General features: G+C 42.6%; 1 protein-coding gene across 1 annotated transcript in view; it reads left to right on the forward strand.

Annotated features, from left to right (window-relative positions):
- Positions 1-2006, forward strand: part of slc7a5 (solute carrier family 7 member 5) — a 31523-nt gene extending 29517 nt beyond the window's left edge. Inside the window, exon 10 of the mRNA XM_039809022.1 lies at positions 111-2006. Coding sequence (XP_039664956.1) covers positions 111-166 — 56 coding nt within the window. The 3' untranslated portion in view covers positions 167-2006. The remainder of the gene's footprint in view (positions 1-110) is intronic.
- The last annotated feature ends 17488 nt before the right edge of the window (positions 2007-19494 follow it).

Genomic DNA, 19494 nt, shown 5'->3' on the forward strand with positions numbered 1-19494 from the left:
TTTCTGAAACTGTAACTTTACTTGACATCGTGGGTAATCACCCCTCGTTTGTGTGTGTGTGTGTCTGTGTGTGTGTTGTGTGTGTGTGTGTGTGTGTGTGTGTTTTGCAGCCTCGACCACAGCCTTGTGTCAGAAGGTGATGGAGGTGGTGCCTCAGGCGACCTAAAAGGCCCTGCCCTTTACTTACAGCCGGGGACCAATCGGGTTGCACCAACATTGATCTCTGGGCTCTGACATCGGATGAAGCTTGATCTCTGTTGACCCCTCTCACCCCACTCTCTCTCTCTCTCACACACACACACACACACACACACACACACACACACACACACACACACACACACACACACACACACACACACACACACACACACACACTCTGCGGGGTGCGGTTAGGAACCTGATGAAGTATGGACAATGCTTAGTCACTAACTACTATATTGTAGGTTGTTATGCTTTGTTATTGGTTTTTTTACAATGAATTTCAATTGTTTTTTGTGAACAAATTAATGTAAAATATCATCCCTCATCAGAAACCTATTGAATTTTGCAAGTTGTGCCTTACTTAATGAAGGAGTAACTGTCAGCTGTAGCAGTATTTGTCGGTGGTGTCTGAGTCGGCTGTCAGCCTTGGCATTGACCTGCAAACAGCTGTAAACCAAGTCTAAACCTCTGCAACCAGGAGTTTTTTTTTTTATAATCCTGCAAGATTCCACTTTTAATCTCCTGGAACCAACTGTTGAGTGAAAGTTGGAGTTGTCGCAACCAGATTAGTTTTGTCAGATATTCATTAAGCTATGTATTGGAAACCTTTGGTCCTGCAGTCATTACAAAACTTTCGCACTTTTAGGTAAAAGTCTTGTGTTGTCTGTTGTTGTTCGTTGGTCGGCGGTGTGGCATATGGCACACTACTCAGTGTGTGTCGACTTTCAGCCCTGCTCTCTGTTGTTTTTGTGACCCAGTGTGGTTTTAAAGTCATCTATGCTGCTGTAGGATGTGAGTGAAGTTGATTGAAGATATTGGTGTGTTAGAGGTGTTTTTGTGTTTCTCATTTTTACAGTAAAACTAAAAGAACTAAATCCCTCAGAGAAAGGAGGAAGAACTATACATATAAGTTCCATTTTTCTGTTCAGGCATGTACTTGCATTACATGTTTATGTCTAAAGCAGAACAGACCAGCCGTGGTGGGAAACTTGATGTTCTTTTGTGTTTGTGTTTGTGTGTGTGTGTGTGTGTGTGTGTGTGTGTGTGTGTGTGTGTCAGTTTCTCATGTGTTCTTCTTAGACACAGACAGATGAAGCTTAACTGCCTGGACTAACAGGCACCTGTGACATTTACCTTTTAATGTTTCACTGTTCAGCACGTCGATCTTCCGTTATGTTCTGTCACATTTTGTGATATTTGTGTGTGGGTTTGGCAGTCAATGTGGGTGGAGGTAGGTGGGGATTAATAAGCAGACAGACAGACAATATGCTTCAGTCTATGGAGAGAGATGCTACAGAGGAAATGGGAAATAGGACATTTTTGTTTGTTTTTAAATGTGGGCGTGTATGTTGGTGAAGTACAGAAGGAGCACATGTGCAGATCACAGTCAGAACTGCTAGTGTCTATTTTTCATCCTCAGTTTTTTTTTTTCACACACAAAAATGAGTGCTGCATTATTAAGGTTGAGCCTCCTCCCGGCAACGGACCAAAAGTACACGTTACAGTGGCAATGCTGTTTCTGTATAGACAGCGTGACAGCTGTAGAGCCTGGCGGAGTTGTTGCCATAGAGACAGCGCTGGTGGATGCAGGAGGAGTTAATATGTCTGTTTTAGAGGTAGAACCTTTCTAACACTCCAGCCATCGCACAAAGCAGATGGGAAACTAACCTAAATAGGACTGTAGAAAGTTAATTTATTTATTTTTAGCAAACTTATTGTTTATTGTTAACAGTCCCTCTAACATGTTTACAGGGCATTTTGTGGAAAGTGCTTTACAAATAAATCTTGATTTTTTTTTTCCACTCGTTTTGTGTTGTTTGGTTTTGTCTCCTTTGTTCTCCTTCATTTCCTTTTTTTTTTTATTTAATTATTTTCAAGTGTGGCTAAATACCAGCTAAAGTCACAGCAACATGAGTAAATGCCAAAGAATAGTATACTACATAGTGATGGATTTGACTTTGGTTTATTTAAGCTGCTATAATCAATATTTTAACATTAAGAATGGATAAAATGAGTATGTGTAATGTGAAAGATGTCACTGGTAGTGACAAACGCAGAGAAAACGAGCAACCCAACTCTTCAGTTCCCTTCAACTACAGAGTGTTATAGCATCTTTTAGCTCATTGTTTTGGTTTCAAGGCTGCAAATTTACGGTTTAAGTTTAGGCTCATGTTAGCCTTGTTTTCAGTAAAACGGTTCTTATAAACCCACTATATGCTACCTGAACAGCACCAAACAGCATACTGATAAAGTTAGCAACTAGCAGCTAAAAAGCCAGATGTTTCCTTAAGGAACATAACTAAAACAGAACTAAAAGTAGAGTGAATATTGGACTTTTGATATTGATCAGGTGGCCAGAAACAGGACTCCAAATGAATGCTAATGTTGTGTTTAAATAGGTAATTGTTTGTTAACAAGTTAGCCATTAAAGCTTTACAAGCTTATTATACATACAGTACTGTATGTCAATGTTGTGTTGTACAGCTGGTTGCACTGTCCCACAAGTGTCCAGAAAAAAAAATTATACAATTAATACAACTTGTTCTTGATTTGACAGCCTCAGTGTGTACAAAAATGTTGTCTACAATGAATTTCATTGAAATAAGTAGGAAAATACAATGACTGCACCAAATGTTACGGACATAATATCGAGTTGCGGCTTCTTACAGACTTTCTTGGATTCTTACATTGTCCTTCAAGCTTAAAACTGTTATTTATCTCCCACTCTTTTAAGGCTTTAACCCATTTAATAAGCAATATCATCAAGGACTGATATTCTAGACCCACCTCACCAGTGTTTTTGGAATACCACATGTAGTAGGTCCTCTGCAGGATTTATTGTGTATCAAATCACCCTTGGAGTTACTTTAGTGAACAGGCACAATGAAAGACAGACAAGACACACCCTGCACAATATACAGTAGTTTCTTACAAAACAAGCTATGAAATGAATTTAAACCCAGTTATATCTACATTGTGACAGCCTCATGAAGTATATACACTCACCTAAAGGATTAATAGGAACACCCTACTAAGACCGTGTTTGATCCCCTTTCGCCTTCAGAACTGCCTTAATTCTTCGTGGCATTGATTCAACACTGTGCTGGAAGCATTCTTTAGAAATGTTGGCCCATATTGAGAGGATAGCATCTTGCAGTTGATTGAGATTAGTGGAATGCACATCCAGGGCACGAAGCTCCCGTTCCACTACATTCCAAAGATGTCCTATTGGGTTGAGATCTGGTGACTGTGGGGGCCATTTTAGTACAGCGAACTCATTGACATGTTCAAGAAACCAATTTCAAATGATTTGAGCTTTGTGACATGGTGCATTATCCTGCTGGAAGTAGCCATCAGAGGATGGGCACATGTTGGTCACAAAGGGATGGACATGGTCAGAAACAATGCTCAGGTAGGCTGTGGCATTTAAACGATGCCCAATTGGTACTAAGGGGCCTAAAGTGTGCCAAGAAAACATTCCCCACACCATTACACCACCACCAGCCTGCCCAGTGGTAACAAGGCATGACAGCACCATGTTCTCATTCTGTTTACGCCAAATTCTGACTCTACCATCTAAATGTCTCAACAGAAATCGAGACTCCTCAGGCTGGGCAACATTTTTACAGTCTTCAACTGTCCAATTTTGGTGAGCTTGTTCAAATTGTAGCCCCTTTTTCCTACTTTTAGTGGCAATGAGTGGTACCCGGGGGGGGTCTTCTGCTGGTGTAGCCCATCCGCCTCAAGGTTGTGCGTGTTGTGGCTTCACAAATGCTTTGCTGCATACCTCGGTTGTAACAAGTGGTTATTTGAGTCAAAGTTTATCTTTTATCAGCTGGAATCAGTTGGCCAATTCTCCTCTGACCTCTAGCATCAACAAGGCATTTTCGCCCCCCCAGGACTGCAGCATACTAGATGTTTTTACTTTTTCAGACCATTCTTTGTAAACCCTAGAAATGGTTGTAGGTGAGAATCCCAGTAACAGTGCAGATTGTGAAATACTCAGACCAGCCCGTCTGGCACCAACAACCATGCCACGTTCAAAGTTGCTTAGATCACCTTTCGTTCCCATTCTGACGTTCAGTTTGGAGTTCAGGGGCCTCATTTATAAAACTGTGCGTAAGATTTTAACACAATACTGAGCAGGACCCTGTAACATTGGTTGCTGAGATGACACACAGCTGATGAATGTTCAAGATTCAAGATTCTATTCTGAAAGATTTCGTGCGCAAAAAAGTCAGAATTTTCGTACGCAAAAACAATATTATGATTTATAACACCTTGGCGGCACCAACCGCACGCGCACTCTTTCTCGTTATAAATACGCCGAGCGCGTAACCTTATGCGCGGTCGCACGAGCCTCCAGCTCCCTCCCAAGGTCGTCCCATATTTGTCCTAATAAGGTCCTTGTTAATCAATCAATGAATATTCCAGCCTTGAAAGGAGCCCTTGATCACCAATCACGAAACGGAAAAATGGGGGAAAAAAACACGATTCAGTGATTGTGAGATCGATGTGCTCCTAACAGAGGTAGAACATCGAAACAAAATCCTCTTTGGAAGCCGTAACCCTTGTATAGTGTTCATATTGTTGTTACGCAGCCTTAATACTTAACAGATTTAGCTCAATTACCAATGATATACATCATTTATTGTTAATATTTGCCATTTACCTCTGTGAGATCACATTTATGATCATATAATTTTCGTTTTTTGTGAGAAAGGAAATTCAATTATTAAAAAGGTAAAAAATAGAAACAAGATTTTGGATCATTATTGGTGCAAAACCGGTGAAAGTGGTAATTTGGTAACTTGTATGGTAACTGTGTGGGAATAGCAGGTGCAGAAAGACAACATTCCCACACACAGACACCTACAATCAGACACGACCACATAAACACGCGCGCACACACACACACACACACACACACACACACACACACACACACACACACACACACACACACACACACACACACACACACACACACACACACACACACACACACCATTTCCCGGGGAGAGGCAGGGGAGAGCAGCGGAGGAAAAGCGCATTTCCTCCGCTGCACGGTGTGGGAGGAGCCCCTGCCTCTCCGCCGTTGCTGGCAGCCCCTCGCCGGGCGCCACGACGGCCTCACGCAACTTTTTCTTGCGTAACAGGTTTTATAAATGAGGCCCCAGGAGATTGTCTAGACCTGGACCACACCCCTAAATGCATTGAAGCAGCTGCCATGTGATTGGTTGATTAGATAATTGCATTAACGAGAAATCAGGTGTTCCTAATCAGTGTTCGAACTATACCGTGGCCTTCGGGGGAGCCCACTTTTTTTCCACGCGGGGGGGTCGTGCGCTTGCAACTTACAATGACTTACAAAGATACATAACAGCTACAAGTGTATGCACTACAGGATTTACCCTATCATACTTTATCGACAGGAATAGATAGGGCAAACAGCCAGCCACAAATATATAAACAAAGCATCAGGCTGTTTTTGAGATTTCACATGAACAACGGTGAAAGTTACTCAGGCTACCGAAGAATACCAGAATTCCTCCGTTCAATTAGACCTTAGCGACGCACCCCAAGCTTCCATCCTTAACAAACAGCCATGTATATGGGCTCTTCCAGGCTCTCCACTGCTGGCTGTTCCAATTTAACGGGAGAGAGGAGCGAGAGGGGTTAGGATCATCTTCAGCCAGAGACGACATTATTTCTTCAGCTTCTTCTTGCGTTGTCACCCCGGTGGGAGGTGTGCTAACAGGGCTTGCAGCAGGTGAATTAGTCGTGCTATTAACGTCATCGCTACACAGTTTCTTAGTAAAACCAAAATTAATTATACTGCCTTGTTTTCTTTTTGCCATGGCTATATGATGCTTACTGCCGAATGGATTTCAAGGACTTTGCGCACCGATTAATGGCCTCCAATGTTTATATTTTTTCTACGAATCTTTGAGTTAACATGTAGCCTACTAAACATGAGTTGGATTTGCACCGCAGCGCCGCCACGCCTTGATGCTCATAACAAGAATAGCATGCATAGTTTTCTTTATTGAAGTGAATTGGGTTTAAATCACCATCACGCATGGATTATATTTTTGAAGTTTTACACATTATAATCCACGATGATCACATTACACAAAACTGAAATTGCACGTCAAAATGACACATTGTCAATATTTTTAGAGACCCCCCAAAATTTCACAAATCACGTTTTCAGGGGAGCCCATGTCTTATTAAGGGGAGCCGAGCTCCCCCTAGCTCCCCCGTAGTTCGCACCCTGTTCCTAATAATCTTTAAGGCGAGTGAATAATGTACTGGATGGCAAAAGCTGCACTACAGGAGTTGAAACAATAGGGCCTGTGCCTACTTTCTTTTTAATAGAACTTTCCCTAGTGCCAAAAATAACACGCACACCTGTACAGCACTAAAGTGACTACAGCATTACATGTGTAAAAAGAAGAGGTTAGGTATCTTTTGGCAGATGTACTGTGATTTACTTTTGAAAGCTTGAGTGATGATACTGATATTAGGTTTTATTTATTTATTTTTCCAGGTGGAATAATACATTTTCAAATCAATGGCTGCAAATATAAAGCTTTAATTTCTCTTTTTGCGGCCAGTCTTGACACCAATTTCATTTTACACATTACTGTGACCATCAGTCTGCTCTGTGCCTTCATATACATGTGTGTAGCTGTAACTGTGTTGCCGTTGTACCTGTGTTAAACTGCCTCTCATCTTGCTCTGTAGCCTCTACAACACAGACAGGACGGATGCGTGTCTGACTTATCTTTTTAAGTCTTTCAGGGCGAAGTTGACCCGAGAGGAACAAAGGGTTAGGTTGTCAGATGTCCCCCACTACGCTGTGTATATGCCAAGTGCTTTTCTGTTCTCCTTCAAGCCTTCACATACTCTTCTCACACTCCTCCGAGCTCCAGATAGGAAAGTGCTGATGTTTGGGTACTTTAGTATCCATCAAAGACTCGCAGGCAGTCGCATATTCCTGCATCCCATTTCTGTTCCCACTTGTTGGTTACAACTCAATGGATGTGGAATGCCAAATCCTCTGAATTGCCTTGTCCTCAAAACTTGTACTGTGCAGATGTACCAGCAGTCTCAGATGCAGCCATGGTAACCGTGACATTTTCCTGTAACCCTATGGCACAATAGAAGCTAAGAGATTACTGCAAACACTGCTTGTTTTGGATCATTGTGTGTTTTGTGGTACAATATGACAATTTAAATCCATGTAAAAGTAACTTTTGACTTGTGCTGTTGACTCACAATTTAAAATGATGCTGTGAAGTCAGTTGCTCTCGGAGTAGACTGCACTGAGCCAGACTAAAACTGTGACGAGAGCATGAGAAGATGGCAACATTTAACCACTGTGCTGCTTTTATCTTTCTTTCATCTTGCTCATTGTAAGACTTTTTTGTTTTTATTCTGGAGAATAGAAATCAAGACTGAAATAAAACCAAACTGTGTTTCTCTCCCACTCTACATTAAGAAAGATTTTAACACAATACTGAGCAGGACCCTGTAACGTTGGTTGCTGAGATGACACACAGCTGATGAATGTTCATAGAACCAAACAAACTAATCATCTCAAGTATTCAGAGCATCCAGTGCAGCCAGGGTCAGTTTAACAGCCGCATGGTAAAGTTAAGAGGAAAAGAAAAGTTGAACCCCGAAAAACAAAAAGAATATGTTACATGAACTAAAAAGGCCTGATACAGGCTTTTGGACTTTTACTTGAACATATTGGATATTTCCATTTCCGTTTCCATTAAACAGTTGTGTCTCAGGCGCCTGGGTAGCTCACCTGGTAGAGCGTGTGCCCATTTAAAGAGGTTCACTACTTGACGCAGCGGCCGCTTTTAATTACACTATTAGAAAAGTCCGTAGAAATACAGGCTTATACGCTGTGTTAATATGAAGGAATTTTCTGTAATTAGATTTTTTGGATTAACAGAAATGTCCGTTAAAAGGTACAGAGGATATACTTCAAATCTACAAAAGTTTCAGTTTTTGGATTAACAGAAATGTCCGGAAATGTAACGGAAAAAGTACTGATAATTTTCTGCCATGACGTTTTTATTACAGTGGATATTGTGTGATCTTCATAATCAGATGAAGTTTGCAACACTGATTTTGAGCCAACAAATTAGCAGTTGGTATGATGAACAGTGGCATTATAGTACCAATAAAGGTAGTAGAACTATGAATACAAATAATAGTAGTAGCAGTGCAGGGCGTAGCAGGGCATCGAGCAGGACCACAGCAGCAGCTGCAACCAGGGTCCGAAGTTAACAGTCGCCAAATGCGGGTACATTTTTCGTTTGGCGAGTAAATCTCAGAGGGTTATCTGCCACATGGCAAGTGTTGGCAAATGTTTGTACCAAAATAGTTCTGTTTTTCAGTCTTTATTTTTGGGAAGCTGCAGCTATTTTCTTCTGTTCCTCTGCTGTCTGCAGGTTGGAGCTTCGCGGGGGCGGGCCGACACACAGACACACACAACACCGGCGCACACACAAGACGCTAGCCACCACGTCAATTTTGTTTACTGATAGACAGCGTTTACCTCAGGCTAATTAATTAGCTAGTAAGTGGCGATTTTTGGCAGCCAATCCGAAACTGAAATGGAGTCTCAGTTCACCCGTCCGAGAGGCTCTGACACACTTTCCGCACTTCGTGTCAGCGGACAGCTGCAGGCTTGTATCGGTGTTGATGTTCTGTGCATTGTGGTGGACACAGGCAGCCGCTTTCCTGAAACCGCATGCGTGACCAACACAAGCACACAGCGGCCTGCAGCATGTATGTCTGAGCCCGTCTTCCAACGCATTCCACCTGCAGGTTGTCAGCTGTGTGTCTGCCTGGTATAGCCTACTCTCGGACAGCCGATTTAACTCGCTGGTCCTCATCAATATACACTCAATAAAATTATAAATGCAACACTTTTGTTTTTGCTCCCATTTTTTATGAGCTGAACTCAAAGATCTAAGACTTTTTCTACGTACACAAAAGGCCTATTTCTCTCAAATATTGTTCACAAATCTGTCTAAATCTGTGTTAGTGATGTTAAATCCATCCATCTCACAGGTGTGGCATATCAAGCTGGCCACAATAAAAGGCCACTCCAAAATGTGCAGTTTTACTCTATTGGGGGAGTCCGGGGGGGTCCAAAAACCAGTCAGTTAAAAAAATATTTAAAAAGTTGCTGGATATTGGCAGGACCTGGAACATGCTGTCGTATACGCCGATCCAGAGCATCCCAAACAGGCTCAATGGGTGACGTGTCCTGTGAGAATGCTGGCCATGCAAGAACTGGGATGTTTTCAGCTTCCAGGAATTGTGTACAGATCCTTGCAACATGGGGCCGTGCATTATCATGCTACAACATGAGGTGATAGTGGTGGATGAATGGCACAACAATGGGCCTCAGGATATCGTCACGGTATCTCTGCATTCAAAATGCCATCAATAAAATGAACATGTGTTCGTTGTCCATAACATACGCCTGCCCATACCATAACCCCACCGCCACCATGGGCCACTCGATCCACAACGTTGACATCAGCAAACCTCTCACCCACATGAAGGACCGCAGGTTTCGGGGTGGGGATGGAGGAGGTCGGAGAGGTACTGTGGGGCCTGGGCATGGAGGGATTTGTAGGTGAGAAGGAGGGTTTTAAATGTGATGCAGGACTTAATTTGGAGCCAGTGAAGGTGGATGAGGGTTGGGGTGATGTGCTGCCAAGTCTTGGTGTGGGTGAGGACCCTGGCAGCATCCTTGTAGCTGGACTTTATTAATCCCAAATTTGTTCAGCAAGTTACAAGTAACCAAGGACATACACAAATACTACCTCACACACGTACAGAAAATACAAGAAATATAGTAGAAATAAGATAAAAAAAAAAATAAGATTACATAAAAGATAAAAAAAAAAATAAAAATGCCAGAACTACTGAACTACACTTAGGATGAATTTTTTTATTTTTGTCAGTTTCTCTTGACTCACTACTGAGAGATAGATCTTTATCATTGTGCTCAGAGTACAATGAAAATCAGTTCAGCAGCTCGTCAGCAGTGTGCATAAAAAGTAAATGACTAAAATAATAAGTTATCTTAAATACTAAAACACAAGTGTTAAAATGTGACCTTAAAAACAGTGGTAATGTTAGTTAGCAGCATAAAAATGGATTGTGCAAAACAGCGATTCAAGTTGACAAGCAAAAAGTCAATGACAAACAAAAGGAAACAGGATACACACTCGTACAACCGTGATGCTTGTCAGGAATTGCGAGGCTTGGAACCAAAATGCAGAGTTGAGGTAATTTATTAAACAAAAGACTTACAAAATACGGTGTCCTGAGGAAGGCAGGAAGGCAGGCACAAACAAAGATAACCAAAAGACATGACAGGGGAAAAACAACCAGGAAGGAGCGACGCAGGCAAAAACCAGGAAGGAAAGACAAGGAGGGAATACAATGAACCGACTCGAGATAAAGACAGCACACAGACTAAATACACAAGGTAACGAGGTTGAAACAAGGGACAGGTGACACGAGGGGTCAGGAACAGGTGAAACACATCAGGTCGGGGCAGACAACACGAGGCAGGAAGTAAAACAAGACATAGCAGGGGAAAAAAAAAAAAAAAAAAAAAAAAAAAAAAAAAAAAAAAAAAAAAAAAAAAAAAAAAAGAGAGAGAGAGAGAGAAAGAAAAAAAAAAAAAAAAAAAAAAAAAGAAAAAAAAAAGTACTACAAAATAAAACTACAACAGAAACCCACAATCATGACATGACCCCCTTAAGGGATGGCTACCAGACGGCCCACAAAAAACGTCCACAGAATAAGGCAAAAAGCCCAGGGAGGGCGAAGGGAGGACAAAAACGGGAGCGAAACAGGCGACAGTGGGGCTCAGGAACTGAGGACAGTTGGACCCGGGGACCAGAGGGCTGCGGGCAGCTAGGCTCGGGGACAAGGGGCTGCGGGCAGCGGTGAAGGCGGAAACCCTCTTGCGACAGGCGGCGAAGGCGTAACCCCTCTGGCGACTGGTGCTGAAAGCAGAACCACCCTGGCGGCTGGCGGCGAAAGCGGAACCCCTCTGGCGGCTGAGCAGGATGGCGGAACCCCTCTGGTGGCCGAGCACGACGCTTGTTTGTTATCTTGTTAGCTTGCAACTGGCAGTGGCTAACAGCTACGATGTGTGTGTTTTTCGCTCTCTGTGCTGACAATCCGCTCTGTGCTGGAGGTTTCAGGTTTCTTTGTTTGCTTATTGTGAATTAGACAGCAATTGGTTTACAGATTAGTGACGTACCTAATCAAGCCTGCTCAGGATACACTTAAATAAAAAATTTCAGGGAGGTCCACAGATATCTCCACCTTCAGGAGAGGCATGTGAAAACACATCTCTTGTGACAAACTTTGCACTTTGTGCTTTAAAAAGAACTTGCTGGTAATGTCATCAAAGAATCATTAAATCCCTCTACCACACACCAATGAGGAGTTGAAACTACATAACAGCCAAAAACTATGTAACTTTGAAGGAGTGTTTTAGGAAATTGCAGTATAGTGGAGGTTGCTGCAGGTTGCTGCAACATTTCACGGATAGGCCTCAACTACCTGTCTCTCAGAGTTTTCTTCGAACAGCCTTGGACATGCATGAGTGTGAGCTGATCATGAGACTGTTGTTGGAGGAATACTTTCATGTGTATGTGTTTTTGTAGGTACAGTATAGAGTGTGAAGTCCAGTAAGCGTACCAGAAAGTGTAAAACGGGGTGTTGTGGAAACTCCGTAAGCATTGCGTACTGCTGGACGGAGCTGACGTCACTCCTTGGACTCACACGATTTGGCGACATAGCGCAATTCAGCCATTTCCCTTTTGTAGTTCGCTGCAGACACGAGTACAGCTGCTCCTGAAGTTGCACGTTGCTTATATAACATTCTGTTGTGTTGCCGCGGTGCGTTATTGAGAACGTAAGTGCACAATTTTACAGAAAAAACTGGTTGTGCCACATCTAATTATCTTAAACGTTACAACCCCACGTATACCAGACAGACAAACAGACAGACAGAAAGAACATGGCAAAAAGAGCACTTTTTAGCAGCCAGGGGCAGCTTTTTGTAGCTTAAGGCCCTGTGACCACAAAAGCATTTTTTTCCTGAGGCCAGCATTTGTTTTTTAATGCCGCATATTTACGCTATGCTACAAATGGCAGCAGCGTGATGAGGCACTGAGCGTCTAATCTGCGCTAAAAAAAAAGTGGAGGAGTGGTGGGACTAATACCGTGTTTTTCCTCGTGTTTTTGCAGGAGCTCCCTGAAGCCTTGAGTTGAAAAAAACTTTGACCTCAATTTTATGCTAATAAGGATTAAATTTAATTTCAAAATAATAAAAAAGAAAGTGGAAATGACAGTCCACAGGGGTGTTTTTGGATGTGAGGGATTGCGTCGCTACCCAGCATTGAGCACTTGATGGGCAAGCCACTATGATTACTGTCCAACTAAGAAAACATACAGGATGGACGAATGCTTTCACTCGCGGGCTGTCTCCTCCCGGATTTCAAAAGGCACCAACATGGCGGCTCGTTTGTAAAATTCCTTTTATATTACGATCATCAGTTCACTGAAAACATTTGAGGCGAGAAATAAGCTATGCAGTTGCTGAATATGTCTACATGTAAGATCGAGAATGGTTAGTTTAAAAGATTTTTGGGAGTTTCGAGAGTCACACTGGAGGCCATGTCAAATTTTGTGCACAATTGTGTTCATTGTCTTTTGAAAATGTTGGAGGTGGAGATTGTGCAACTTAAAAAGTGTGTTTCCTGTTGTAATTGCGTGGGTGCTCAGTATTAGCGGAGCACCAACGGTATCGGCACCTATGCCCAGCAACCCGTTCGACCCAGAGGTGAACTTTCCCCCTCTCCCTCCTCCCCTTTCCCCTTCTCACAGCTTCTCTGTGCAGTGTGTGCACGGTAGGCTACCTTCTCAGCAAGCAGGGGCGCCAATTTGCTAATTCCCCACATGGTGAAATGATAGATAATATAGTAGAAAACCGCTTCGAGGATTTTTTTTTTAAGTGCTCGTGCCGCCCCCCATGTGTCATGAAAAAATGCCGCCTCGGGCGGCTGCCAAATTCGCCCATGCCAAAAATCGCTACTAGTCCAATGTGCTCCTGGCACTGTGGGTTTTCTCACCCACCAGAACAGCATTGGTAGGCAGGCTCTGCGTGACGGTGGATGTTGTTTTTTGAAGAAATTAAAATAATTTAGATGATTTTAAACAATTATTATAATTAGACCATAATTTTTAGTAAGGCTGTAACAAAAAAATTATTCTGCATCTGATTTTTGGGTGTGCCAGCTGCCTCTTTGGGTGGCATAGGCCATGCACACCCAGGGGTTACGCCACAATCATAGTCCAGCAATGGCTACAACCGGCTACAATCCAACACTCATTATTTGAGAAGTTCCTTGATTTTTTGTGTGATTCTTTATCTTACAATATTTGTTATGTCGTTTTTGTTAACAGGAAATAAAGCATGGAAATCAACACGTCATGAGAGAATGTTGGACCTCAGTAAAATTCATTATTTGGTTGTCTTTGTTTATCTGTGTTTTACCCCCAATGTCAGCCTCGAAGGCACTAGGATTAGGCAATGGTTATGGTTAGGATTAAGGTTAGGGTTAGGTGCCTTGAAATCAACGGTCGCAGTGCTGCCTGGAAGGAGACTTTGGGGGCTTAAAACACCATTGAGCGTTTTCTTTGCTTTTGTCATCCAAACTTGGATTTAGTTGCATCTGTAGACATAAACCTGCTGCTTTGATGCTTCTTTGATCAGTGAAATTAGGGGCCCTATCTTGCACTCAGCGCAATTGCCTTTGTACACGCATCTATCATTCCTATTTTGCACCCGACGCACAGCGGACTTTTCCCTCCACAGACGCACGTCGGTAAATTAGGGAATGTATTTGCGCTGCAGGGGGCGGTTCAGCGAAAAGAGGAGGTGTGTTCTGGCGCAAACGTTCTCTGGTGCTATTTTGCAGTTTCAGAAAACAATTCCGCCACTGACCAGGAAAAACCTGGTCTAAAGTCAGTGGCGCTAGTCTGAAGTCAGTAGCGTTATTCAGATGCTATTTTAGGAGCGCATGCTTGGCCATAATGTAGCATGTGCACAACGCGCATACACTTTGCTTCTCTCATCTCAACGGATGCAGCAGTTCCCATTTTTGAAAACCATACATAATTACAAAGAAAAATATTACTGAAAATGCGCTTCAGGTGTTTGGATAGATCAGGAGGCATTTTACAGTACAGTCCTCAAAAAGTCGCAGCATTCTTTGTGGCTTGTTGTGTTTTACACAAAATTTTCATGAATCATGCATGTGTTGATGACATAAATGAGGAAATATTAGAGGACTTAAGGAGACGTGCTGTTGAACTACGGTGGGATTGGACACTGCGGCGGAATCTGGTGAATCTGGAGTAATGCGCGATGCGCGCTCCTGGTGGAGCGGGTGGACGAGGATGGAGTGGGGGGGGGAGGAAGGGGCACAACAGGTGCAGGTGGTGCGTTTGGAGACCCACGCTCCAAGGCTGCAGCAATCCTCTCCATACTGTGGAGATGCGCCCGAGAGGCCGCAGCAACATCGCCACACGGTCAAGACGGGTATTTATTACTTTACCGCATCCCGGACAGCTCCCGCTGGCGTGCGCCAGGCAAATCCGCCGTCATAATAGCAATCCGCCATGGAACAAGCGCGCCTGCTTTTAAAGGGAATGTGAGATGACTATCTGATTGGTTATTTTCACGTTACGTCAAAACCACACCTAGCTACTTCAGACCAACCCATTTTAGATTTGCGTCGGGCGCAAGAGTCATTTATCCCGCCGTTATAATAGCAACAGCGCCCGAGATCCGCCCACAAAGCTACTTGCGTTTTGCGTTTCATACTTGCGTTTCAGATCGTTAAAATAGGGCCCTAAGTCTGTAAATTTGCCTGAACAATGAAGCAATGAAAGAGGAATGCCTCCCCTTTAAAAAGAAATCACAGAAAGAAATCAGAAAATCTAGGAACTAAAATAAATGTGTGCTGCAGACATTTCCAAGACACTTAGCTAGAGACTTAAATGCATGGACCTATTACCAGTGATCCCGTGATCACTTTTCACCACTAGTTAACAAATTATCGGATGTATCCGAACCCTTTAACCTGATTAGAAATGTTGAGCTGCAATGTGGAGAACATGTGTGACTGAAGGCCTGCGTTGGCTTGTTTGGCATGTCTGATGGAAACCATTAGAGCATCTTGTTTTCTATTTGAACCTGAGTTAATGGGGTCAACTCATAATTACCATCGCAATGATTCCATACTATTTTTCTATAATTAGTTTTAAGGTTTGTTACTGGGAGGTGAAAGCAAGCGGGCGTGAGCCAACAAACTGCAGCGTACAAACAACTCCTGACACCTCACTGATAATCGTCAGATCATCTGGCACAAGTCAGATTTACTGTAGGCAAGCTGACCAAGAGCAAGAATTAACTGTGGATATGTTGAGACTATTATGTTTAAAAGCAGGCAGGCTGAAGTCCAACTTGAGTATTTGCAAGTAACTAATGAGACATGCATAGGCGTAACATAGGTGGTGGTGGTGGTGGGGGGGGTTACAAAACTGGGCTTTTTCCGAAGTTTTTGTTCCTTTTCAATGTTATGCTGCTTTTTTTGGAGTGTTTGTGGACTTTTTCAGAGTTTTTTGTCACCTTTTTCAAGTTTTTTTTTTTTTAATTAACTTTCTATATTGGGAGCAAATTCACAGGCAACAGCATTACAGTTCCATGTAACAGAGAGGGCTTCCATTCTTTAATTTTTTTCCCCTTGATCTTTTTATCCCTCGCACAATCCCACCCCACCCGAGAGAGAACAATTCTCAAGGTAAATCCAAAATTGACATGTGAACAGTATAATATACATAAAACAAAACAGATACATACATAAATAAAGAAGGAAAATATTTAAATAAATAGATGAAATAAAAATGTTTCCAAATAAATAAATAAAAGAAAAAAGAAAATAAACTAAAAGGGGGGGGGGCCTCAGTCGTCACTGTCAGGCAGAGATGCTAAAGATTCAATACAATTTAAGAGAGGTCTCCAAGTTATTTCAAATGCATTTAAGGAGCCATTGAGGGAAAATCTGAGCTTTTCAAGTCTAACAGACAGGAACATCTCTTTCACCCATCTACTATGAGATGGAGATTGAGGGTGTTTCCAGTTAAGGAGTATGAGACGCCTGGCCAGCAGGGTGGCAAAGGCAAGAACGGTCTGCATGACTTTGGAAGAAAAAGGCTGCAAAGGGGCACCAAACAAAGCCAAGAGAGGTTCAGGAGAGATAACAGTGTTATATGCTGTGCCAAGAGTTTTGAAGATTTCTGACCAAAATGTGGCGAGCCTGGGACAGAACCAGAACATATGGGAATGGTCAGCTGGGGAATGCTTGCACCTATTACAGGAGTCAGATACATTGGGGTAAATCCGAGACAGCCTCAAATTAGTATAATGAACTTTGTGTATCACCTTACACTGTAAGAGGCTGTGTCTTGTACAGATTGAAGAGGAATGAACTCGTTTCCAATAATCATCAGGTAGAATGGTTCCAAGTTCTTGCTCCCAATTGTCCTTGGGACCGGACGCTGGGGTGTCAATAGTTGAATTGGTAAAGCTGTAAATGGTAGAAATTAGCCGTTTTTGTTCCGGAACAAGAGCCAATAATGAATCAACCATAGATTCCGGGGGTCGACTAGGGAATTTGGGGTTCTGACTTCGAACAAAATGCCAAATCTGAAAAAAACGAAATAGGTGGGATTTAGGCAAGTCAAATTCTTTGAGAGCTCAGAAAAGGACATAAAAGTTCCCTGGCTGTAAAGGTCCTTAAATTTAGTTATCCCTTTGTCAGACCAAGTCCAAAAAGTCAAATCAGTGCAAGAGGACAGGAATAGATGATTGTTTACAATGGGGGAGAGGATCTATGGAGGCCTAGGCTTTTCCTAATTGGAATCCAGATTTTAACAGAGTGAGCCACCACCGGGTTCAAAGTAAAGTTGGAGGCAGCCAAAGGGATTTGGGAGCAAACCAGGGAATGAAGAGAGGGTGTAGAGGATCCAAATTCCATATCCACCCATGCAGGCCACTCTTCATCTGCTGAGTTGTTAATCCAGTATAGAAGTTTATGAACATTACAGGACCAGTAATAGTGTAAGAAATTGGGCAATGCTAAGCCACCAAGAACCCTTTGGGAGCTGTAGCACTGATTTTCTGATGCGCGGATTTTTATTGCCCCAGAGGAAGGAGCTTATTAATTGATCAAGCGATCTAAAAAATGACATTTTAATAAGGATGGGGATCATACCTGTCAAGTATCCCGTTTTGGCCGGGAAAGTCTTGTATTTTACCCTTCTTTCCCGCCGTCCTCCCGTAGTAGTATTTTCCCGTAAATCTCCCGTATTTTAACCTGCGTTATTAAAAACTAATAATACCCCGGGCCCGAGCGGAGTAAAAAAAACAAAAAACATTCCCTATCTGAGCTCTGTCACTAGCCTCGCGATAACTGCCACCTGCAGTAGCCTACTACAGGTACTGTAGATGGCTGTTGATGCGAGGTTAGTGTGTGAGGTCAGATGATGAGTGACAACGCGGGGAAAAAAAAGAAAAAAAAACAGAGACAGATGATGGACGCTACGACAGAGACGGTGCGCTGCCAAAACTTATGAAGGCTTTACTATGCATTCCCCATAGCAATGCAAGTTCAGAAAGGGTGTTTAGCATGGTACGAAAGATTGTTACAGAGAATAGGATGACGTTAGACAACAGAACTGTTTGCGCTCTATTCTCATGTAAAATGAACCACTCTGGCCCAGCCCACTAATACACTCCTTCCAAAACAGTCTTAAAGAATGCAAAGTCTGCAACAAATTTGTACAATAACTCACTAAAGAAAAGTTATGTGAAATTAAAAGAAAAACTGTAAAAGAAAAGCAATATGAAATGAAAAGAATGTGTGGAATGAAAATAAAATGTAGGCTAAATGTAAAGACAAGCAATGTTATAAATTGTAAATGTTTTCAGCATTCTGCATCAAGTGGTGATTTTAGCTTTCTTGTACACCCGTCTTAAAATGTAAGGGATACTGGAGCTTGGTTGGGGTGGTGGGACTGCTCGAGGTGGGCACCGGAAAATTTCCCTTATTTTCAAATCCAAAACTTGACAGGTATGATGGGGATATGTGAAAAAAGGTATAAAAACTTGGGTAAAACAACCATTTTTACTAAATTAACACAACCTACTAGGGACAGTGGGAGACCAGACCATCTGTTGAAGTCTAGTTTACACCTCTCAAGGAGAGGAGAGAAATTTTTGGAGAAAAGTCGATTAATTGGATTAGTCACATACACCCCCAAGTATTTAAATCCGTCTGTAGCATATTTGAAAGGGAAAAAAGACGGGGGTATATTTTTGGCCAGAGAGTTGATGGGAAGAAGTTCGCTCTTGCAGAGGTTAAGTTTATAGCCTGAATAAGATCCAAATTTGTCACGATACTTAGAACCACAGGGAGAGAGGCAGCTGGATTAGACATGTTTAAAAGGAGGTCGTCGGCATATAACAATAATTTATGAATTTTCCCAGCTCTAGTAATTCCCTCAAACCCACCCTCCTGACGCAGCCAGATGGCTAGGGGTTCGATAGCTATGGCAAACAAGAGGGGGGAAAGAGGGCAACCCTGTCTAGTGAAGAGGAAATGGGGCAGATTGGAGTCCATTTGTGTGGACTGAGGCGACTGGGCCGGTATAAAGCAATTTTATCCAGGATATAAATTCTGGATTGAAACCAAATTTCTGTAGAACAAAAAAAAGGAAGCTCCACTCCACCCTGTCGAAGGCCTTCTCTGCATCTAATGAGATTATCACTTCCGGAATGTTCGAACTAGGAGAGCTAATGAAATTTAAGAGCCTCCTTGTGTTATGAAATGAGTGCCTTCCAAGCATGAAATCCGTTTGATCAGTTGTTACTATACTCGGTAGGACCCGTTGTAGGCGCTGGGCTAGGATCTTTGACAGGATCTTTAGGTCGACATTTAAAAGGGAAATGGGCCTAAAGCTACCACACAAGAGAAGGTCTTTGTTATTCTTAAGCAGGAGAGAAATGTAGGCCTCCGACAGGGTGGGAGACTGATGACCCTCAGCAAAGGATTCATTATACATTCTCTGTAGGGCTGGAGCAATAGTGTCGGAGAA

This window comes from Perca fluviatilis, chromosome 8 (genome assembly GCF_010015445.1).
Source record: "Perca fluviatilis chromosome 8, GENO_Pfluv_1.0, whole genome shotgun sequence".
Classification (NCBI taxonomy): Eukaryota; Metazoa; Chordata; class Actinopteri; order Perciformes; family Percidae; genus Perca; species Perca fluviatilis.